This window comes from Serinus canaria, chromosome 5 (assembly GCF_022539315.1).
Source record: "Serinus canaria isolate serCan28SL12 chromosome 5, serCan2020, whole genome shotgun sequence".
NCBI lineage: Eukaryota > Metazoa > Chordata > Aves > Passeriformes > Fringillidae > Serinus > Serinus canaria.
This window is the reverse complement of record NC_066319.1, coordinates 3,220,523-3,245,360: the sequence shown is the minus strand read 5'-3', so window position 1 is coordinate 3,245,360 and position 24,838 is coordinate 3,220,523. Positions and strand designations below refer to the sequence as shown.

General features: G+C 40.5%; 1 protein-coding gene across 6 annotated transcripts in view; it reads right to left on the bottom strand.

Annotated features, from left to right (window-relative positions):
• The window catches only part of NAV2 (neuron navigator 2), a 380,173-nt gene that overhangs the window by 115,087 nt on the left and 240,248 nt on the right, over positions 1-24,838 (bottom strand). For all 6 annotated transcript variants that reach the window (XM_009098722.4, XM_050974858.1, XM_050974860.1 and 3 more), the window contains exons 4-6: positions 23,429-23,501; positions 18,332-18,563; positions 13,661-13,818 (exon numbers count right to left, since the gene is read on the bottom strand). In XM_009098722.4, the coding sequence (XP_009096970.2) occupies positions 13,661-13,818; positions 18,332-18,563; positions 23,429-23,501 (463 nt within the window). The remainder of the gene's footprint in view (positions 1-13,660; positions 13,819-18,331; positions 18,564-23,428; positions 23,502-24,838) is intronic.

The following is a 24,838-nucleotide window of genomic DNA, read 5'->3' as shown; positions in this document are numbered from 1 at the left end:
ACGCACCTGAAATGAATAAAAAATATTCACAAAGTCTACAGTAAAGCAGCAAATCTTTGGGAAAGGAAAGAAGGTACTTTCTTACACAGCTGTGGTGGATTTTGATTTGTACTTGGGTCAAATACCATGAAACTGGAAATTGAACATCCTCAAGTGATTTGTTACATTGCACCATGCACAGTTACTGCAAGAAATTAAGGGTTCACCCTAAAACACATGAAAAATTGCTCCAGCTTAAGAAAACTTCAGTTTTTCAGACTGTTTCTTCCTTCTGAACAAGTGTTGGCTCTTTTGCTCCTCTGGCCAAGCTTGGTAAGCAAAAGGAGTTCTGCTGCCAGAATGCAGCTTCAAATGCTGGGTTTCCTAATGAAGCAGCAACATCAATCCGTGGAGCACACATCAGCATGCAAAGGGGAAAGTTTTATTCAGCATAGCATAGACCCTTCTTTCATGAAAAGGGGAGCAGGTTTCATGCATTCAGTTAATAAGCTTATTATTTCCCATGTGTTCCTTTGTGAGGGAGGTATTTTCTTTCTTCAGCAACCTGCATTAACTAAAACTGACTATAAAAGAAATGTTTTCAAACTCAAGCTACAGTCTACAATAAATAATGATCACTTTCCTCTTTTCAAAGTCAAATCTTGGCCTGAAATCTATTTTGTTCCTAGTGTTCCTGTTAAAAAAGATGTTGGTGGTCCACTTCCAATGCCAATACACACTGTAGCATGGGTAAATCTGATTTCAGCTGCTCCTGCAAAGACTGAACTGCATCTGCAAACCCACCCGTGTGTGAAGAAGAAAAAAAAGAATCTGAAAGCTTATGATTTAATTCTTCCACAGAAGTCTTTGAGAGTTTATGTTATAATAAGGTCAGGAGAAAATATATGCAATTTCCCATCATTTGTCATGTTCACTCTAAGTAAGTGGACTTTGATTTGCTATAACTGAAAACTTTCAAAATCCATCATTATAAGCATGAAAGGCAACACACAGACAAAGGGTGTTCTCATAGCTACTCTCCTTAGGAGGGTCAAGAACTTAAAAGAATTTTTATTCATTTTCGAATGAACCAACTTTTATTTTTTATTTCACAGCAATGGGAAAAGTTCTTATGAAGAGAAATATCTTTTAGTCCAGCCTATAGATCAGATAACAGATGTGAAAGCAAATCCACAACCAGATTCTAATTTAGGAAATAAAAGCAGCTCAGCTCTATGACATTACAGTGTCAGAACTGCAGAAACCACTGAGGCAGTTTCATCATTTCCCATCTAGAAGAATAAATGGTGAATCTTGACCCTTTCCATCCACCCACCAGAAGACTCTCCTCTAAAGCACTATACACATAAAGTCCTACAGAGAAGAACTTTGTAGCTGAGTTCTTCTCTTCTCCAATGATCATTTATCAAACCCTGTAAGTATGGAAATGTCTGCATTCCTGCCAGGAGCCAACTATAAAAACCCCAATCTTTCCAGAACCCAAACCACAGGCAGGTAGAGCAGAACATTCCCAACAAGAGCAACCTGGCACTCAGTCCCTCCTCAAAATAAGCACAACTCTTGTGGCCCACAGAAATTTCCATTTCAATTTCCATTGTAACACGGGGAGAACTGCAGCTGGCAGGAAGACACTGGCTGAGCTACCATCAAGGGGTGGGCATGGCCTCCACCCACAGGATGGCTGAAGCTTTCTGTTCTCTCTTCTATTCTGGACCACAAAAAAACCCAACAGAAATCATTTTTTTTAAAGCAGAGATTGCCAGATAGGGAAATTCTGTATAACCTGAGAAAAGCCTGAACAGGGAATATTCTTGCTTTGCTGAGGATGAAACCTTAGAATCATAGCTGGAACTATATTGGAAGAGACCTTAAAGATCATCTCCCTACCATGGGCAGGAGCACCTTCCACCAGACCAGGCTCCTCAGGACCCTTTCTAACTGAGCAGAATTGTTTCCTTCAGCTTCTGCCCACTGATTTTCCCTTTAACGGTGATTAAATTCACTGTAACACAACAGAAAAATTACCTTTACTCCATGACATTTTTCTTCCCTTCCATCACATCTACTTCTTCAATCCCAGTGCTGCAAACTGTGTAACTTCAGCAGCAGCTCCACACACCCACAGAAATGTGCTCTATCTCTGAAAGCCCTCACCAGAGCCCAGGGATATGTCAGAAACTCAACTTCCACGTTTCTGTCAAGCTGCCTCCATCCACACAGAGCCCCAGCACATGGAACAACGGCTCTGCTGTTGCCTAGCTCACTTAGCCAAGACTCAGCATTTTTGCTGAGGTGAGGGGAAATAGAACTGGAGCACAGGCAGCCCCTTTTCTCATTGTCTCGCCATAACCGACTAAGACATTTGAATTCCTTGTTGTTTTTGTTTAGCTACTGTAAAATTCAAAATGCTGTTGACATGAATGCCTAAGAAAGGTTGGAGGGACCTCTGCTGACCACATACCAGTTAGATGATCATAAAAATAATGGAGCCAAGTTTACTGTGCCATTCAAAACAAGTTGCACTCCCCATTTTATACTAGGCAAATACCATTCCTGTTCATTCTTCTCCATTTCCTTCTGACTATTTGTACAGTTTAACCCCCCAAGACATCTCATAACAGGCTTATTCAAAAGCATTAATGAATTCCAGGCAGGAAGCTGTTATGGAGTCTTTCATTAAACTTCATACTTAAAGTAGATTATATGTGCAGCTAGCAGCCTTGCTCTGACACATCTCTCCTGGAGGTTGTATGAAATAGGCACTGTGAAAATCAGTGGCCTGAGAATTGCAGGCAGAAAATATTGCCCATTTGTATCAAAACCAGATGACAGACACATCCTACAATTTATGGTGGGGTCTTCTTCCTTTCAGTTCTCTGCTGCCAGTCACAGGTTCTCTAGGAATATTTGGTTATGGATCAGGAACAGGAAAAAGGCTCAACAAATAGAAGGGGCCAGGGAGGCTGAAGGTGCTCCTACCCAAGGAGAAGGGGCTCCTACAGAGGTGGCAGAAACATGCTGGCATTTGGAGAAGTCTGGGATGTAGCACCACTGCTCTTTCCTTTCCCATGATTTAATAGTGAACCTGTGTTTCCATGGCTGTTTTTCTGGCACACTGCGCCCAACGATAAATTTATGAGAAATTGTAAATATTTATTTTAAAAGGAAACATGTAGGCAATGCTGGACCAGCTCTTCCGCTGGTATAAATATAAATCACTGGTAGTGGTTCCACTACCTCCAACACAGCTATGCAGATGTACACTGGGCAAGAAGCTGCTTCTCAAGGTTAAATTTTACTTCAAAGCTCAGGATCTTTAACCTCGTGAACTGTACTGTTAAAAACATGTCACTGGCTAATATTTTTAGGGTATTTTTTTCCCCTGAAACTTTGTTTAAGTACATTTTGGCCTCATTTTATGTATTTCTAAAGCTTATACCAACGATGTTCAAAGTCCTGTGGTCTTGTAAAGCTCCACTTCAGCCATGATTAAGCCTTAAGCCAGGCTTTGTCTAGGTAGAAGAGAACATACTTTTAAATGCCAGATTCAGCCAGCTGAACAGCTGTAAAATTAAGCACAAATATGATTCACTGCAGACTCATATCTTGCCCTATAAACATGCCATGCTGCTTGCTATTCCCTGACTGTCTTTAAGCTGTTTGATGGGCACACACCCAACATAAATATGTCACTGAGGATTTACTGAGATGAGCCAATCTTTCAAAAGCAAATTGGATTAGAAAAGTGAAAGGGTGCAAACAATACCCCAGGATACACATCCATCTCAGCTGGCCAAAGATGAGTATTTTGTTTGACACTGATGACTCTTACAAGGGTCACCTTCTGACACAAGGCAGGAGCCTCATGTCTGGGGAATTTCTCAGCATTAAGACATTTGGTAAATTGGAGAAATGAACTTGAGTTCAGTAAGACTTCACTCACTGAGGTTGACTGAAGAGGTGTGTGATGAGAAAGAAGAAACTGAATGCCTAAATGTAAAAGGTCAAACCATCAGCTGTGCAACTTCACTGCAGCAAAAGGAGTCCCAGCAGAATGCAGCTGCACACTTCATAATGTGGCACTAAAGGAACACAAATGTCACTCAGAAATGCTTTAGGAGTATCACGTATGGAATCAAAGGTTTGGAGAATCACAGGATAGAAGACAAAGAACTTAACTACTCCATGCTGTTCAGTGAGGCATCAGGTGGAGAGCTGTGTCCAGCTCCAGCACCCCTCTAAAAGAGACTAACAGACTGGAAAGGGGCCAGTAGAGACCATCAAAACATAAAGAGATTTATTGCATTAAAGGGATTTATCACAAAGAACCTATAAGAAAAAGGATGGAGTAGTAAAGATTGCTCAGTCTAGAAGAGAGAAGGCTGAAGGAGACATTTTAAGCCTTCAAATACATGAAGACTCTTATAAACAGGACAGAGATCAAGGAAAAGCAAAAATATGCCTTATTTTTAGCCACATGGAATGGTTTTATATGTATGTTTTTAATAGCTACTTTTAAGACCAAATGGACACTGGAAGGGATACAGTTCAAGAGATGGTCACATCCCTGTCATGAGACATTTCAGAACAAACTTGTGAACACCTGTCAGCTGGCTGAATCTGACATTTAAAAATATGTCCTTTTCCACCTAGACAAAGCCTGGTTAAAGGCTTAATCCTGGCTGAAGTGGAGGTTCACAAGACCACAGAACTTTGAACATACTTGGTATAAGCTTTAGAAATTCATAAAACAATGCAGAAATTTTTTCTACATGGATACAGTTGATTTTCCTTCAGAGCTGGAGCACAGACTCCCCACATTCTTTACAGAGGCAATTCCACAAATATTGAGTGTAAGGTGCAAACTTGTGAAAATTTTAAGTAGAGTTCTTTAAACAGAGTTAAAGGCAGGAGCCATATCTGTACTTCAGAGTTATGACTCCTCAGCATATCATTCAGATAAACCTGACAGTCCTTCCTTTCTCTCTTGTGTTTTTGTTTTCACTCTTGCATCACCAAATTCATGATCACTGTACTATATTCAAGGCAAAATAAATCACCCTGAGCATTTGGTAAACATCTTCAGTGTATATTGTATTTATAAAACTGGACAGGGTTTCTGCAGCATCTGCTTTTGGTAATGCACACAGCAGAACAACAGAAATCACCCACTACTCTGGTAATGGATTTATTGAGACAAATCCTGTAAATTTATTTTACATGTCAGACTTACAGGGAAAACCCTTGGTCAATAAAACCAGAGCATCCCTTGAATGCCAGCACAGAGGCAGCACCCCAAACACTAAGCAGAATATGATGTTTGCTTCATGTCTGACCTAAATGAAGCACTAGAACATTTTTACAGGGTGGGATGACTAAAATTTAAGTAATTATCACACTTTCAGAGTGTTGAGACCATCACATTTATTTACAAGTGAAAATTTGAAAGTGTGGGCAACCTGGTTTCATATTTTATGGACTTATGCCTCTTTAAAATATAAAATCTTTTCTACCTTTGCAATCCTGTTAATCTTAGTGGATTTTGCACAGTCTTATCACGTCATCATTACAAAAGCAAATTTAAGATTCATTCAACACTATATTAAATTCATTTCTAAAGAAAGAGGAATAAAAAAATAATACTAGCCCCAAGATAGTATTATTAGTAGTATTATCTATTTCTATTCTTAGAACAAGAGTGAAAGTAACTGCTTCTAAAAGTCAAAGAAAGGGAATTTTTTTCTAAGCCTATAAGAACATAATTTTCAGTCATGAAGAAAGTTATAGCTACCCAAAATGACAAATAAATAAGAAAAAATTAACTTACTGTTATATGTTGCACAAGCCAACTGCTTCATTCTGTAAAATGGCTTCCCATCTTTCTGACATCCATGTACTGTTCATTCATAAGCACAGGGATCTTTCAATCTCAGGAACTCTACCTATTTTTGCTAGTCCCAAGTGAATTGTTTAGATCTTTCTGCTGCTCCTGGATTCCAGAGCTTTCCTCATTCCCCGGTCCCCAAGACTTCCCAGCAGCCTCAAAGAGCTGGGCCCTGCACCAACCCACTGGCACAGCTGAAAACAGGCTCAGTGATGAGCTGGCAGCTGGTACCAAAGGGTCAATGCCTTTTCAGTACCAACTTTAGTACAAGAGAGTCCTCAGCTGGAAATCCTCAGCCTGCAGGGGACAAGGGTTGAGACATCTGGCTTAAAATTTCATATTTATATAGTACCTGTGTGCAACTGAGAGGCCTCAGGAACAAAAAGTAAACAATTCTTATCTGCAGCAGGTGGGTCTGGGATTGGTCTCTGTGGTTGTTTCTCATTAATGGCCAATCCCAGTCCAGCTTGTCCAGACTGTCTCAGTCACAGACAAAGCTTTGTCATTCATTCCTTCTCTATTCTTAGCCAGCCTTCTGATGAAATCCTTTCTTCTGTTCTTTTAGTATAGTTTTAATATAATATATATCATAAAATAATAAATCAGCCTTCTGAAACATGGAGTGAAGATTCTCATCTCTTCCCTCATCCCCAGATCCCTGCAAATATAGTCACACAGTCTCACCTCCTGCCATGGCCAGGGACACCTTCCACCATTCCCATTTTGATCCAGGCCCATTCAGCCTGGCCTGGAACTCTTCCAGGGATGAGGCAGCCACAGCAAAACCCATGCCAGTGCCTCAGCACCCTGCAGTAAAACATTTCTTCCTCCTATCTAATCTAAACCCACCCTCTGCCAGTCCCAAGTCATTCCCCCATGCCCTGTCACAAGCAGCCCATTGTAAAAAGAGCCTGTTCAGCCATCCCAGTGACTCTGCCAGCACCAGGTCAGCTGGCTCCATGCCACAGGAATTGCATCCTACATCCCAGCTTCCTGCAGCAGCTATCCTGATAACTATCCCTGCACCTGAAGCCACAAAAAGCCTTCCTCTATCCCATTCAGGCTGAATGCTTCTATAAATGGGTAGAAAAAAATTTAAAATGCCCCAAGACAAATTTCTGTCGTGCTCAGAGCTCTTTTTTCACCACTTCTGGGTTTTGTAGTTCTTATACTAATACTGGGCACACAGGGAAAAGCCTGAGTTTTGTCTCTCTTTATAATTATTAATTTATTTGGAGTGGGAAAACTGCACGAGGTTAAACAGAATGCTTCCAGCAAGGAAGTTTGTGCAGTGCCACTTGATTATCCTTTACTTGGTACAGAAGCCAAATCCAATCACTCAGAACATCAAATATTTCATCTCATTTTACATAAAGCTACAAAAGAAGACCTGTCCTCCATTTTAATGTGCTTGAATGAAAGATTTTTCTTTCAGGTAAATTTTCCAGATCATTTGTGTTGATCTTAAAGACAAAGTGGCTCAGTAATTTCTGAGCCAAAATTGGAACCTCTGTCTGAACACCAGCTCTGGGCAAATATTAAATTTTGACTCATTATGTCTGATTTAATCTCTTCCAATGGCTAAACACCCTCATTCCTAAAATTTCTATCCAATTTGGGGTTTAATCAGGCTAATATCAAATTCCTGAGAAATGGATGCCCACACACTATCTGCTGAGATAAGGAAGAATTGTTATTACTACAAATGTCACTGCAGGTATCTTGCAGGAAATAAGGGAACCTTGTAACCTTTCTTTTGGACAAAGAACATAAATTAACCCTTTAAGTACCAAACAGCACAAGAGATTTTCCAAAACTCTTTATTTATGCAGAGTTCTTTCTGCTTTATCAGCACCCCTCTGTTTAAAGGCCATTTGAACACTACAGAATATCTCAGCCTTCAAGACATCACCCAAAGAACTCTGAGTTTTCATCTCCTTATACACATTTCTCGCCTTGCTTTACATGAAGATGAGAGTTTTCCTCCCAGTTGCTCAAGTAGCCTTTTTCAATTTAATCTGAGGGTTTGACATAATCCAAATCTGCCATTTTAAATAACCTTAAGCAATGCTGAGTCCAAGACAAGCTCAGCATCACACAGAACCAAGTCATGGGGGTGTATTGTCATGCATTTTTATATCAGTACAGGATTGAATAGGAAACATTTTTATCATCAGGAGTAGAAATTCCAATGGCTCATTTCCAGATTTAGGATTTTCTACTCTTTCACAAGAGGGAATTAAAGAGAGAAATAACTATGGATTTCCTAGCACAGCTGACATGAAGATTTAACTCTGAAGAGCCTTTCCTGCTAAAGCTCTGCCAAGATCTGCCACGGCCTCTTGAACTGTGCCCTTGAACCTGGTGCCTTGTCCTCTTGAACCTGATAACTAGAACTGCCTGCACACAGTGTTAAAACATTTTTAGCACACATGTGGCATCTGTAACCATACACCAGCCTGCTCACTGCAGTGGGGGTGACATTGCCTTGCTGGCGTTTTACTGATGGTACTCAGTCCTATTTTGATAACATGAAGTTAAAAAGAGGAAAGAAATTCCTTAACTGTCCTTCAAAATGCCTTAGAAACTCTCCCTATTTCAGTGGTTTACACTTAAATTTAGAAGGAAATAATATTTATAGGAATCAAAATGTGGTAACCAATCTAGGTCACAAGAACCCTCTGGAGATATTCCTCCTTCCAAGCTTCACCTGAAATCAGGAGATGGGGACAGCCTGGGTAACCTGAGATGGGCTTATCCAGGGCCCTGTCAAGGCAAGTCCTAAATACTTCCAAGCAAGTGAAATCCAAACCCTTCTCTGGACAAACTTCTCCAACGTTTAATTCTTCTCAGAGTGAAGAATTTTATTCCTATTTCCAGACTTTGTGATTTCCCCTAAAGGAATGTGTGCCCCTTGAACTGTCACACACATCCTTGTGAACATAGTGACTACCCTTTACTTATTAAAGGAGTGTCATTAAATACTCACAGTGTTCCAAGTTAAAAAGGTTTACCCAAAATTTGAAAGGAATAAATAAAACAAAACAAACCAAAACAAACCAAAATAAATAAAATAAAATAAATTAAATTAAATTAAATTAAAATTAATTAAATAAAATAAAAATAATAAAAATAAAACAAAATAAATAAAAATTAATTAAATTAAAATAAAATTTTAAAAATAATAAAAATAAAGTAAAATAAAAATAAATAAAATAAAATAAATAAAATAAAAAAAAAAATAAAACATAAAATAAAATAAAATAAAATACAATAAAATAAAATAAAATAAAATAAAATAAAATAAATAAAATAAATAAAATAAAATAAATAAAATAAAATAAAATAAAATAAAATCAACCACTTTTCTTATCTCCTGCCCATATGGACACTGCTATAAAAAAAACATTTATTTCATCTCACTGTCTGAATCTGTAGGCATGTATTCTTGAGTTTTTTTCCTTTTTCTGATACTATCTAAGAGAAACCTGACATCAACCTACCTTCCTTGTAAACCTGAGTAATAAACATTTCCTTTGATCTCAAGCAGAAATGGGCAAAGTCTGGTAATGTTTTTTTTTTTCCTACTGATATTTTACTTAACATTCAATCCACAGGAATACTGTAATTTTTCCCACAGATGTCTACTGCCCTCTGTAGGATTATTTTAAATAAAATATTAGGAACAAAGCAAAAGAAAAAAATAAAAAGCAAGCATGTAAGCCTGTCACAGTAGGGTATCACATCATCAACATGGTGGAGGTGGCTTATGAAGCTGATGTCTCTTACAGCTTCATAATTTCATTGATTTTATGGATTTGACACAAGTAATAAGCAGAATACTCCCAGCCAACACCATCAGACTTTTGAGAGTGCAAAATGAAAACTGAGTGCCTGGAGAACAGAGAAGACAGTGGGAACATGAGGGTGTTCAGAGCTAGTCAAAAATCCCCACCATTCTGCAGAACTGCTTTCAGACCATGTCCCAAGAGACTCTGTCCTGTGTGCAAGCAGAACACTGCCATAAACTCATGAGAAAACCAACTGCATCAGCAAAACATTGCCATAAACTCATGAGAAAACCTACTGCATCCAAGTCTTTACTGAAGTTGTAGGTTCCAATTTATTTAAGTTTCCTTCTTGATACTCCTAGGACACAGTTCTGGTTCTCATTGCCATGGATAAAAAGTATTCATGGATGTTAAATTGCATATGCAAATCAAATTTTGGCTGTATTTTATCTGGTGATCCTGTCAGACAGTTAGAAAGACGTGGTAATGTGGAGCCTCAAAATAACTACTGACTGCACACAGGCATAGAAATGCAATGTTCATTTGCTTCTCCAGATCCATTAGAAAAGTTCATGATAACTTAGATGAGTTCAGAAGTGACATGGGAAGTGTCTGATGCCTTCCATGGCATAGGAGACCTGTGGTGTTCAAGGACATTTTAAAGAACAAGGAAGTAAACCAAAGCTATTCCTACATAAGCATGGACAGAGTAATTCTGACAATTCAGAAGAGAATTGGCTCCAGTTGTATGAAGGGATTAGGGTGATATAAAAAAACCCCAAAGCCCAGAAGCCTAAGTGCTCAATTCCCCACAAAACAAAAATGCAATTAAGACTTCAGTGGCATTTTTCTTTAAAAAAAAGCCTGCAACACCAATTACACATAAAAAAATACCCTGTCTGGAATGTAACTGCAATTAGAAATGGCTAATCACTGTGACAATAAATAAAAAACCAATACTACAGCACATTATCATTTTATGATGTGAGGAATGAGGGTCCTGAAATTCCTGTGAGTTCAGGTAAATTCCCCACAAAACAGGAATTTTGCACATAAACTGAGGCTCTAACTCCAAAAAGCTATCAGGCCCCAATCTCAAAGAAGGTGAACCAGGCGTCTGAGTGATCCTTACTAGAGAGCACTTCCCTCTTCTCTCTCTATTGAAAGTGGTGACAGACAGGATGTGGAGACCGAGAAAATAAAAACACTGAGGACACAAGGTCAGCTGTGGGGCAGAGAAGATTTCCATCTCTTTCCTCCACGTTCCTTTGCTGAGAGCACGTGTGCACCTCACATCAAACACGTGCACCCATCCAAGAGCCTCATCTTTTTCTGCAGTGGTGCAATAATTTTTGATATTACACCAATCCTCTCCCCAAGTTTTCTAGAAAATCAGTGCTCTCCTCAGTGGCTGATTTACAGAATCTTTTGAAAAATCCAGGATATTTATTTCCCAGTAGTTGGCTGTTGTTCCATTTGTTGTCCTTTTCCTTTCTGATGCTTTCTGCTTCAATTAATGCTCTTTCATCACCACAAGACACAGACCACTGACTAACAAGACAATTTGCATCCAGAGGGAAAGGCCACAGCTTAATAAAAGCTAAAAATTACAACCTGCTTTTTGTAAGAAATGATTCAAACATTCAAGCACTGAAGGCCACCTTCTATCAACAAAGTGACCAATCAAGCCAAAAGAGGCTGATTTTTATTTCTCCCATTTCCTTCCTCAAAAACACAACGGAGCAGGTACTGGGTAAAGAGATGAAAACTTACCAAGCCTGGCACACAGCACAGTCATGTAAGTCTCATTTTCTTAGGCAAAACACAGGATATGGGTCAGAAAACCTGAATTGTCTTAGCACTTTGACAATAAACTTTGCCTGGCAATGTTACAATTAACTTCAAAATAAGCCAAAAATTTGTCAAACCAATTGCTTTTGTTTCTCATGGATGCAGACCAACTTTGTGTCATGATTATACTTTGAAGAAAAGTTCAAGTTCAACTTTACATAAGCTTTTTTTTTAAAAAAAAAGACCATAATTTATGACTGGAAATTTTGACCAGAGCAAAATTCTGAGTAGTTAATGCAACTTATGTAGATTGTCAGCCTAAGAGCCAGCCTTGTTTCCTTTAGTCATTTGTAATACTTGTAGGAAGCAGTTCATCCCATGTGCTTCTTCAGCAACCAGTTTATCTTTCTCAGGAGATGAATTATAGTGAGGAATGAGGGTTCCCAGAACTGACTGTCTAAAAGCAGTTGATATTTAAGTTAGTTGACAAATTATTGTTATTTCTCCGTATGCATAAGGACTTCTTTCTTTCTTTTTCTTTTCTGAAGACTAAAACCAGTACTTAACCAAAATTACTAAATAAGGAAGGTAAACTGAGAAAACAATTAAAATAGATGGAAGTCCTCTCCTCCATGCAGCATAACATCACACATCCCATATGGAGTAGGGATCATCCAGCCAGCCAAGCCATGCTGCAGGACAAAGCAAACCCCATTCCACCACTCCCCAGTCCAGTGCTCATGGGACATGAACAGAAGAATATTCACAAGAAGGACAAAGAAAGAAACTGGGAAGATTTACACAGGAAAACAAGGTTTCTACTGCTCACACTAACACCTGTTAGCTTGTTCTCTGAACTGAAAGCCAGACCTAATTCAGATTTAGAGACAACTATTCCATGCTGATATCACAGTTAAATCATTACTGTTTACACACTGTACCATTCTAAAAGAGCACACACTGATTTACCAAGGTAGAATATTGCTAAATTATTAGCTTATTATGCTAATTATTAATTAATACATTAATCTCTAATATAATTATATTAGAGGTGAATTTTATTTTTCTGTTATACAAAATATGATCAGGGTGTTTCAGAATGTCCCTGGAGGATGCTGAGGGTCCTCTGCTGCCACCATAACTTTTTTGGGGTAACATTCCAAAACCTACTGACATGCAGCCCTGGGATAACAATTCCCAGAGAAGGAAGAGCAGAGTTTCCTGGAAAGAACCAAGCCTGAGAACTACAGAGAAGCTGACCTAGACCAGTGCTTTTCCCTGGAGCAAAATGCTCATTACAGTTATCAGAACCTCTGCACTGCCAGCGAGGAGACTTGAGCCTGAAGGCTGCCACTGTCAAGTGAGTGCAAGGAGCCTGTGCTGAGGCCCAGTGCTGGCCCCTCTTTGTCAGCAGAATGACTTTGGGAATGTGGGATTTGCTGCCAGCCCAGGCCAGCAATCTGACCGTGCAGGGCTGGAGAGATGCACTCAGTTCTCACCAGCCACAGCCCCCAGCCCCACTCCGAGCTACAAACTGAGCCTGATGAATGCTGGCAGATCACTGCATCAGTGAATGGACACAAAGTCAGCAAATGTCATTCAAAAAAGCTCTGCTTCACACACAGCATGGCTCTGAGTGTTCCTGATGAGCTGCCACAGACATCACTCCACTGCAACATCTGTAAAACATAACATGTTCCTGCCTTCACACACAACACTAGATGATTCCTGAAATTAGACTGGAATTGTGTAATTTTGTCTCCTACAGGGGAGTCCACAACAGTGATGGAAATGAAAGCAAACTGTACCATTTATCATATAAAAACTTTGCTGAAATCTTTAGTGGTCATTTTTCATTCTTGTCAAAGTACTCATCAAAATGCCTTCTTTTATGATTAATTCATTCCCCCTTATCTGTGCTTGAAGCAAAATGAAAAAACATGGTTCACCAGTGCCAGGACATTTTAAAGTTATTTTCTGGATGTACCTTCAGGCCAGCAAGTCATCACTTCAGACATATTAAAGGAGGACAACACTTTTCTCAAGAAGAGACAGCTGGCTTTGGGATTACAGATGTCATGTTTACAACACACAACTTCGAGACAGTCTTACAACTTCTGGAGATTAACAAAAAATCCAATTTCCTCCCAACTGAAGCCATTACTAGGAAAACTCCAAAGGATTAATTGCTTACCTTTGTCATTGCTGCTTGTTGGGGTTGGGGGGAGAAGGCCAGGCTTAGATTTGTCATAGTTGTTGAAGCTCTGGCTGCGTCGGTTGTTGGCACTGATGGAACCACGAGCTTTGGCCTCGCTGCCCGCAGCGGACACCCTCATGGTGGGACCTGGAAGTCTGGTGGAAGAATTTACAGCATGTTTAAACACAGGCAAAAAGCACTCTGGCCCAGAAACTATGGGACACCATGCAGAAGCTGAAAATGAAAGCATCAACAGCACAAGTGTAGGCTCATAAGGGTCTTTCTCTTTCCGTAAGAACAAATCCAAGGATCGTCTTGGATGAAAATTGTGCGACAAGCAAGCTTCAGTCTGGATTGTTTTACACCAGAAAAAAAGCCCTGAGACAAAATTAAACAGTCACCTGCCATAAATCTGGTGAATCAGAAATAGCTGCAGGTCAATTCAGGGGAGCAACACCACTGGCAAAAGGTTAAGACTAAGTGAGGCATTACTGTTCTTAAATCGAACACTGAATCACATGCTGGCCACAAAAGGCTATCCTTACTTCAGAAATAACAATGAGATGGAACTTGGCAGCCTTTTCCCTTCTAGAGAAGCACATCTCACCTCTGCCCTGACAGCTACAAAGCTCAGCAGCCAAGCCCAGCAAGACTTTAACCTGATTTAATTATTTGAGCCTATATAAATCACACAAAGCTTCAGTACCCTCTCCTAGGGTAACCACATTATCAGTGAGCTGGTGTTAGCCTCTGGTTTAAACTGGGCATCTGCCTCTTCCAGCATTTTCTTACCATAGCCTGCACTTACCTGATTAAGCTGATTAACTAGGAAAAAAAATAGTTATTCTGGAGTAAGGAAACAAACTTTTATGCTTTTTCAGGCAAAAAAGGAAGGTGGGAGACTTCTCTAAAAAGCCTGACAGAATCAGGAAAGCCACTGGCATCACATCTCAGAACACCTCAAAGCCAACATTCATACACACAATCTTTTTAAAGCTTCTTCATGTAAAATATAAAAACCTATTCAAATAACTTGTGTCAATAATGAAGTAAAAGGAAGAACTCCCAGTTGTCAGAGAGAGTGGGGATGCAACTGGCCAAATCAGCATTGTACCTCTGAGAGAAGGAAGAGAAGCCAGGAAGGAACCTGGCAGGGCTTCCTAAATAAACTCATTGAACCAGGACCAGTGAAGAAATAGAAAATATGAAAAGAAACATGGAAAAAAAGCCAAAATGTCAGCAGCTGCATGCACATGCTTTCAAAGCTCAAAAGAGTCTAAGACACGAGGGCATCATTCAAATACAAACCCAAAAATTAATTTACAAGCTCAAACCACCACAGATTCAGCACAGCACATCATGGTTCTGAGGTTGACTTTTAGACCAGTATCTCAAATTATCCAGCTTTTTCCAGCACTGGGGGTGGGGTGGGTGGGGGTGTGATAAAAAGTTGTCCATACTCATCATTGCAGCAAAGGGTCCATGAGAAAACCCCAGAGGGGCTTCATCCACTGCAGAGGAGACTGCAGGGGAAGAAGCTGAGGGCAACCAGTGACAAATAAAACTTTTTGAGAAAGTCACCAAAACAAGGAAGTACATGAAAAGTTCATTTTGTTTGACAGGAAACTAGCTAGGTTTTCCACAAGGTACCTCAACCCAAAGCTGCCACCCAGTTTTGAAACACTGAGGCTGGGGCACCCACCCCAGGATGGCTACAAGGGCCCCAGCAGCAGCAGGGAAGGGCCAATCTTCCTGTAGTGATGGATAAGAAAAGGCTCCCCACACATACCCACACAGGTTTTGCAAAGCTGTCATGTTTTAAAGTAAACAAACCACTTAAGAAGTGACAAGTTTTCCATCTGAGTCAGTATTGTCACTGCCAATAAAAACACACCAAGAATAAAAAACCTGGAGTTTTTATTCCAGGAGCACTCTTCAAGGCATCCTTTCTCTTGGACTTTTTTTTTCCCCCCTCACTGTAGTTTAACTAAGTGGTTTTAAGCCCCTGCTTTTTGGCATTAGGTCAAGAAACTTCACAGCAGTGTCTGGGAAATCTAAGGAAAAAATCAGGTTCAGGGAGACATTTCTGGGAGAAGGTACTGAGCTTGGAGAACACACTCTTTTACTGCTCTTCAGCACCTCTGTTCAACAAATATGAGTTGTCAAGCCATTATTAAGATCAAGGAAGAACATGAAAAGGAAATGCAGAACTTTTGAACAGGGACTGTTCTGCAGAGATTCGCTGTTAGCATGTAAGAAATAAGATGTGGGAAATAAATCTAAATTATCCAGCAGAAAAAACAATCTATAAAGATCATAAGCTATAGCTCACAAGCTTAGCAAAAATGGTATCATTTACCAATGTAAAACTATATTCTAGTCAAACATTTACATATAATAGTAAAATAACAAGATTATTACCCAGATTAATAACCACAGCAACCCTTAGATGAGATGGACAGATGAACTGGCATGCAAATCATGCTGGGATCCAGAGAGAAAAGGGACTGAAGTGCCTCTGATTGCCTTCCAGGGAGGTCACAGGTGCTGGGTGTGAGAGCACTGGGGACAGTAGGGGCTCTGAGCAGCAAGAGCCACACAGTGCTGCCGGGGCTCACAGCGTGCAGGTGACACTCTCCTCACTAGCTGAGCCACTGGCCTGATGCAGCTCAGATGGGGGATGGAACTGGATGATCTGTAAGGTCATCTCCAATCCAAAACATTCTATGATTTCAATAATGCAGGTCAAAATATAATTAATACAGTGGGGCGAGAACTCCCAGAACCATGTTTTGTTCTCAAAAGCAAAAGCTCCTAAGAACAGAAAATCAAATTATTTCTTTGAGGGCCAAAACACATTTCACACCTCAAAAAAAAAAAAAAAAAAAAAAGAAAAAAAAAATTAAATCCATCTAAAACTTTTTCCCATTTCAGCCATCTGAAAAGGCCTAGTTACAAACTGTTTTTGGCAGGAACCCTAAACATGCACCCAGAAATATTGCAAAAAGGTTATTCATGCTTTGCAGAAGATGAAGAAATGCTAACCTAGAAGACCTTTTCTGACCAAGAGTGAATCGGATGATTTTGCTTTGAGATGAGTCCCTGGGAGATGCACTGTGACAGGAAAGAAAAAGCGGAAGAGAACATTGAACAAAGAAACTTTTTGGCTGTTTTTTTTTTTTTTTAAAGCCACTGAACTTAGTAACTGGTTTTAGGGAAAAAATAGTTTCTTTAAGAATTTCACAAGAATATAAAGCTTCTTGCCCAAGTATGGCTTCAGGTCAAAACCACTACAGTCTGAAATTAATTTTTACAGAGTAATGAACATGCAAATCTGCATGCAACCCCCAACTCTATTCCTCTTTTCCTTCTCACTCCTTTAGTATATATATTTTCTGTAGAATCTGAGCAATTTGACTTTAGTACATATTAAGAAAACATGACATTAAGCATCTTCAGGATATACACATTTGTCAATTATTTGAAACCCAGCCCAGTCTACCCAATGGACTGAGAACAGCAGAACAGTGTTCAGCACCTCTGCATGTTTGACAGAAAACTTGCAGAAATCTCTTCAAACACATCTTTATTTTACAGTAATTACTTTCTGTTTATACATGCTGTAGGAACACTATGTTTTTCAACTACACAAAACAACTGTTTACACATCAATGAGCATTATAATTTGTGAAGAAAGACATAAAAGCCAAACCCAAATAACCTCTGAGTGGTCCCACTTGGAAGGCTTCAGTGGAACTGTTTATATCCCTCCTAAGGCAGCACTTCAGCCAGCATTCACCTCAAGGTGTGGTAACACAAGCAAGCCTCAATGTGAGATTTGTAAGAACAAGAAGCCTTCATACTTTAGTAATTGTGCAAATACGATTTCTGCTTTTAATTCTCTCTCTTATCCCCACTAAACCCTCCCTGTTTTAGCAGTGCAAGGGTCAGACCAGTAGAAGGCTGCACATGCATTTACTGTGGTACTGCCTCAGAAGACTGCTTTTATTCCAACCTGCCCAGAGCACTCCTAGCATTAAAGACATTCAAGGAACAAAACCCCTTTCTATTCATCTGTACTCTGATCTAGGAGTGCCAACAAACACCAATGGAAATTATTTTTCATGTAAAGCCAGCAGCATATTATTTTTTGACCAAAAAGTCTAAATTTGATTTTGATTGCCACCAGGCGTTATGAGCTCTATTTCTTTTACCACTGTCAGAGTAACCCTTCCCCACAGTGGAAGGTAACCCTTCCATTTCTTAGTGAGGACTGAAACTCTTGTAATCTGAGAACTGGTTTTCACATGCCTAAAATATATGTTTTCTAAGGGAAAAAACGTGCATGCTTTGTGAGTAGAAAGAAGCAAAAGGAATAGTGAGAAAAACATCTTTTTTACAATCCTGTGGTTACTTGGTCCAGCAGGGATGTTACACCCATTGGGCTGCAGATTTCCAGCACTGAGAACATCTTTAAACACACGTGTTTTGATTTCCAAAGGCTTTTGGAAACTGGAAGTCAATTGCTACCCAGCATTCTATTCCCAACACACTTCATTCTAGAGCACAATTAAAGAAAGGACTTTCTTTGGCTTTTTAAGACCTGCAATATGAAGAAAATGAATGAATTTTTAAAAAAAATTTAAAAATTGAAGGAGATTTCCCCACCTGGACTGCATTTCTGGTTGTGCTTTTAACTGATGCTGCACAGCTTGTGGGGGCTGTTGGCACGGAGTGTGGAGCGGAGCTGGCACCTGCTGCTGAGGGACCCCCACCTGGCACTGGGATGGAGGCCCTGCTTGCTGGGATGGATGGTGCTGGGGCTGCTGCTGCTGCTGCTTGTACCGAGACAGGCTGAAGAACAAGCCCAGGATGGCCTTTAGATTCCCATTCCTGATTTCTGCAAGGCAAAGTGGAGAAGTCACTCGTCAGCCATCAGTGGGTGTTTTCTCTCCGACAGCACAGCGGGTCAGCCTCTGCATCCCCAGAATACTGTCTGAACTGAGCTCCTTTGGGATATCCTTTAGGATAAGTTTCTTCCTGCACATCTAATTGGCATTACAGTTGATTGCCAGTGAGCACCAATGACAAATAAATAACTAATCTCTGCCCTGCGGTGCTGAGCGATATCTCACATTTCCGCTGCAGTCTGTGCTAATGCCAGGGTGCTTAAAAAGCAAGTCCCTTTAAATCTTTCCTTTAAACTAACAGAACCCAAAACAGAACCCCCACAACAACAACTGCATCAAGGACAGCATGCTGTAAATGATTTCTCAGTCCTAAACTTGCACAAGGAGGAAACTACTCCGTTCTCACAAGTGTTTCTGGAATGCCAGAATAATCGTTTCCACTAAGAAAATCTGATGCAAGTTTTGCACTAGAAAATTTGGTTATTGGGTGACATGGCTGTATTCAAACATAATTACCAGCTTTGATCTTATCACAAGCTGCTAAGGGATGGGCACCCAATGTATCTAAAGATAGCTTGACAGTCAAGGTATAAACTTTTCAATTCCTGAATGTCATCCTGCTCTTCTATGCAATATCAAGTGCAAAAATGTAAAAGCAAACAGAAATACAAAGATGAAGAGGTGTATTAGACCATGCACTTAACCACTGTATCATAATTAATATGCCAGAGGGCAAATTCTTCCTTGCAGACAACCTTAATGTGCTGTGACTTAATTATTTAGCATGTTTAATTTCCTAAATTAAAAAAGTGAATTTAAAAAGCTACATCAAACAGCTGAACTTCTGCCTGTGTTCTACAGATCACTTGAACTAAAAGCTGACTGTTGCCCTGTGAGAAAGTAAGAAGAAAAGGACATGTGTTAAGCCAGTGGCCAAGCACAAAGGCAAGAACCAGAATTTTCATTTGTTTCCAGTTTCCACTCCATCCTTTACTCCCTCTCCAAACCACATTTCTGCTCACATTGCTCATCCCTGCTGTATTTTCTGCCCCTAATCCTAAGCACTTTGCCCAGCAGATCTGAGGCTCAAGGTTTAAAACTGTTCTTTACCCATTCTGTACCAGCTTCCAGCTTTGGTTTCCTTGTCTACCTGCACCTCAGCCACTAATATAATTTACTTTCTTTCTGAAATTTATCTCAACCCAGGTCTTCAGAGAATATCAGCCCTTCTCCAAGTGGCCCTGGTCATCACCCAGACCCAGGATATTCCTTTCCTCTCACACTTCTTGACTCAGTTTCCCTACCCATTTTTTCTTCCCTGCAGCTAGGTCCCTCCATCAATGCTCTCTCCCACCACTGACCCCCCAATCCCTTGTTTAAAGGATTATCACTCCCAGGGCCCTTCAGCAGCCATTTTCAGTCTTCCTTTATTTTCTTGGCTAATTTTAGTCTCTTCCTGAACAGGGGGGTCCCAATCAATCCTGCCTGTTTCCCCTTTTCCCAGCCCACTCCTGCTCCCATGCATCACCATGCACAAACCCAGCCTCCTCTCACTGCACCAGGCAGGGTCCTTCTCTAATCTGCAGATTCTCCTCAATAATCTGTGTTTAGCTCAGGAGGACGGGGATGGAAGCAGAACAGACACAAAATACAGCAGAACACAGTAAAAATTATTTCCTTAACTCCAGCACTCAAATTACTCATGGGAACTGTAAGGAAAGCAGCATACAATCACAGGTCAAAGCATAACTAAACAGATCCAGAGGCACTGGGAAGCTTAACTGCACAAATACAGGTCAGATATAAAAGAAATTACCATGGACCTACTTGTTTCAATTTAGCAAAGCTATATGCAACTGGAAACTGATTTCTATGTGAAATGAAAGGCAATTACAACAATAACCCAACTACAATGTGTTGCTGCCTGTTTTCTGCTGCATTTATCAGAAAGGCAACCTGCTTTTGGACCAAATAATCAAAAGAACACTTTCAATGAGTTAAAGCAGTCTCTTCCCCTCTGAATTTGAAAAAAAAACCATTTTAAATTGGACTTTCAGCGGTACCTGTTTCTTTTATCTTAAAAACTGAGGTAATTCTGGCAGTTTTACCTTGCCTTTCATACAAAAGGAGTATTTCAAAGACTCCCTCAGCCTCACTGCACTCTGCACATCAGCAGAGTCTCAAATGCTTCCTGCTTCAAGTCCTCTCCAGCCCATGGTCAGCTCCAGTATCATGTTGACTTAGATAAGGACAAGGATGTCACCCAGCCATTCTAAATGTGGAGCCAAAAATTTCTGGAAACAAACACTCCAAACACTTGAAACTGAAATTTGGGTTTCATAGGAAACCCCACAAGTCCACTCTTGGGAGATTTCCATCCTGGCACATCCCTGCTGGTGCTTGTTTCCCCTATGTCACTGCTCCAGGATGTGTTCAGCTGATCATTATCCAGCTCTTCTGTTATCCAAAAGATGTGCAGCTGCTTATCTATGATATCAGTCTGAGTTTCTAATGCACATTTGTGTCCTCCAAAGTCTTCAATATCTTGAGAGCAAGGAGATATTGTGTGAAGCAAAGCAAGCTTCTCTGGGCAGCTGCAATTCCAGGAGTCTAGAACAGGTCTAAGGGCAGGGGTATAGAAAGACAGTTCAATGAATGAACAATAAAAATTTGCAGCAAGTGAAAAGAGATCTCCAGCCCTCAATAGTTTTCTTCAGTGACTAGAAATGGAGATTTTAGATTTTTAAGAATATTTGGTAAGGAGGTGCCTTTTTGCCTTCTGGGGAGGGGGAGCCTTTAGCACAGCACAGTCATCATCAGGGACTGCAGATCCTCAGCATCTCCACTGCATGAATCCATCAAAACAGACTCTGTGTCAGTGGCACATATCAAAGCAGGATTTTTCAGCACTGCAAGGATAGACACGTGCAGTCCCAAATTATTTCAACATTTAGGAGTCATCCAAATTCCAGTTTTGAGTCATTAACTTCCCTCCACACTGAAGCTGCACTGTTGAAAAATACGTGTTCCTAACAAACCCAGGGGACTTCAGTGATTATTCCCATTTGGAAGCAATCACAACCTTTTCCTTCCTCCTAGATGAGGATCTGCCAGTGAAGTAAATAAAGTTATTTGCAGTTGACCTAGCAGGTCTTGGCAACTCGCACAGAAATGCTGGCTTGTTTGGTAACAACATTCCTCACTTTAAATGGTTCTGTGATCCTCAACACACTGCTGGAGAAACTAGAAAGAGAAATTCACTTCACTGTTGCATTCAAGTCTTTTAACTTATTTTATAAAAATGTATTCATTCCCTCCCCTTTTCTAGTTGTCACTTTCTTCCTTCAATGTTAGTGGTGGAGCCAGTAAATTGAAATGTTTGCTGGCAGCAAACATTACTGGTCCCTTCTTAGCTTCCATGTGATTTAATACACTAATTCCTAGACAGTGTAAAAGAAAGGCAGAAATCCCAAATCAGGGAAGCCATGGGATAACATGGGATGTGCCCTGCTGGGCCTGACTTGTGACTTGGCAGGAGAGGCACGAGCATTAATCATGCTGTCCCTTCCCCAGCGTGAGCAACACCACGCTGCCAGCTCTGCACACCCAGGCAGTGCTCTCAGCACTGACCTGCCATTCCCCTTCCATTTTACCTTCTAGCCAGACAGGTAAATAACCTGAATGTATTTTTACAATATTGCCATGCTAAGGTCAAAACTGGCCTTTACAACCCACTCAGACGCATTTTCTTTTTAATCATTTCCTGGCAAACAAATTTTCTGCTGTTTGAAGTTTTAGCTCACGCTTTCTTTTCTCGACATGAGAATCCTTCTGATTAAAACTGAGCAATTGAGGCGTGTAATGCTGGCAGCTCTCAGGTGGACCATAGCAAAGATTCTCTTTGGAGGAAAATTTGTGTTATTGCTGCTCTAATCCAGCCTAAGAATACACCCAACATTCAGCTTCCTCTTCTGCTAGCTGTAATGCACTCAGGTTAGAACACTAAATATCTGCTGTTTTCCTGCAGCCTCCTCCTCCAAACTAAAGTTTGTGAAGAGACTCAGTCATCAAATGTAACTTTGAAGTCTCACCTGATGCCACACATTCAATTATGTGTTCTGCAAAGCACTGATGGAGATGTCATATCATATATTCAGCTACTGAACCCAACTGCTTTTCCAGCATATTTAAATGAAAATACAAATGAAAGCTGGTGCTGAGGATGACAGAAAGCTGTTTGATCTCTTAATAAGATAATAGCTAAACAGCTTCTGAGCCAACAGGTACCACACATCCTGGCATAAAGGAACAGAGTTAACCTAGTTTGGCTTCAGAAAATTCTGATGCTCTTCAAAAGCAGAGTGATTAATTAGAGGCCAATTGTCTTGTTTTGTTTTGGCTCAAAACATTTGGATTTGATTGTTTTGTGCACTTGGAAACAGGAAGCAGGATGGTTGTTCAGGTAAGAGAATAATTGAAGAATAAGGAAATAAATTTTTTCTCTGAAAAGGCAAACAACTGACAGCAGTTCATTTATATCTGTAAAATATACACTGATCAATGTGCAAATTATAGAACTGAGGTAAGAAATTTCTGGTTTTAAACAGAAAGTAGTAAAGAAGTGACTGAATTCTAATTTGGTCTCAATGATTACTTTTACAAGTCAGCTGTGTAGATATTAGATACATATTTTATCTACCTTTTACACTGAGATGGGGAAAAAAGAAATAAAGATTGTCAGAAGTTTAAATTGACCTTATTAATCTTCCATTACACTCCATGTTCTAATTGCAAGCACAGGTAGCAATCCAGGTTCCTAATTTACCATGAAATCTTAAACAACCAATGGACTCACCTTCTGCTGACAGCCCCTGGATGTTAATCCCCTTAGCAGCCAAGAAACTCAGGCACGCATCTATGTTTTCAATCTGTTCAAGAACAAACAAAACCAACAGAAAAAAAGTAGACACAAAAAGAAAATGCATTGTAATAATTATTCACTTCCATCCACCGCCACCCTTGAGTGCGCTCAATCTTTGCATCCCATAAAAAAGTCTGATGTGGAAACCAGAGTATGAAACCCCCTCAGTTACTAAGATCCTAAATGGATTATTCCATTGATTATAAACTGACTGTTCCACAGGTCAGGGCTTTCTGTTATTTGCATTTGCACCAAGCAGGTGAGCTCAAGCCCCAGTCACAACGGGCAATCGCTGCATTCCTTACTAGAGGGTCAAGGATGCTCTGCGCCAGGATTCCTAACCTACAACGAGTGCAACAAACATTAAACCGAAAATAAACATGGAGGCCACTTGTTTGAGAAGGCAGACTGCCACTTGCTCCCAAGCTGACAGCTGGCAGAAGTTTCCAGCCACACCAGGAGCTGGACACAAAAGCTGTAACTGGAAACCGCGGCCGGAATCCGGAGCGCGTTCCCTGGCGGCATTCCCCGCGAGGCACAAACACAGGGCCACGCTGGGCACTGGCTGAAGGGCACCTCCTGCCCCTCACAGGGGTGGCACAATGGGAACAGCCTTCGTGGCATAAAATCAGCTTTCACCAGGGAGGGACTTGTGCACAACAGGTCTGGACTCAAACCCTACCTAAGAAAGTGAACTCCAGGGGGGCTGAATGAGTCAGGAATGTTTTCCACTCTACCTCAGAATTACAGTAAGAATCTTGCAGTAGCCTCACACTTGATTTCCCACCTCATTCCCAGCGAAGCTCTGCTGTCATAGCCAGAAGATGCAGGGAGATGCCAGCCCCCACCCCAGACCAAAGCAAGCACTTCCATGCAAAAGCTTGAGCTTGGATACTTCAAGGGGCTGCAAGGAACACCTGAGGAAATACCATGTTTTGTGTGTGGTTACAGAAAAAAAAACCTTCTTGGGTGATACTGTTGAGCAATTCTTTTATTTAACCGTGGTAATCAGCAAGTGATAGAGTCTTTGTGTTTGAACATCTCTCAAAGGTTAATTTATTAATTCCTGAAACATTGCAACCAAACACTGCATCCACCGTATGGATAAGGAAGGAGACAGAAACCGAGCCCCACACTTGGTCTCACATAACTACCTTTATTCTGTGAAGTGTGAAGACATCAAAAGGAAACATGAAAAATCCAGCTGCCCTGGCAGCTCCTGCCTGCCCTCAAAAAATTACATAACTGAGGGCTAAGGCAGCAATTCAGAGCTCCCAGCACCTGACCTGAGCTCCTTGTCCTTCTCAAAGTAATAAAAAAAGTATCAGGGAAGCTGCCAGGAAC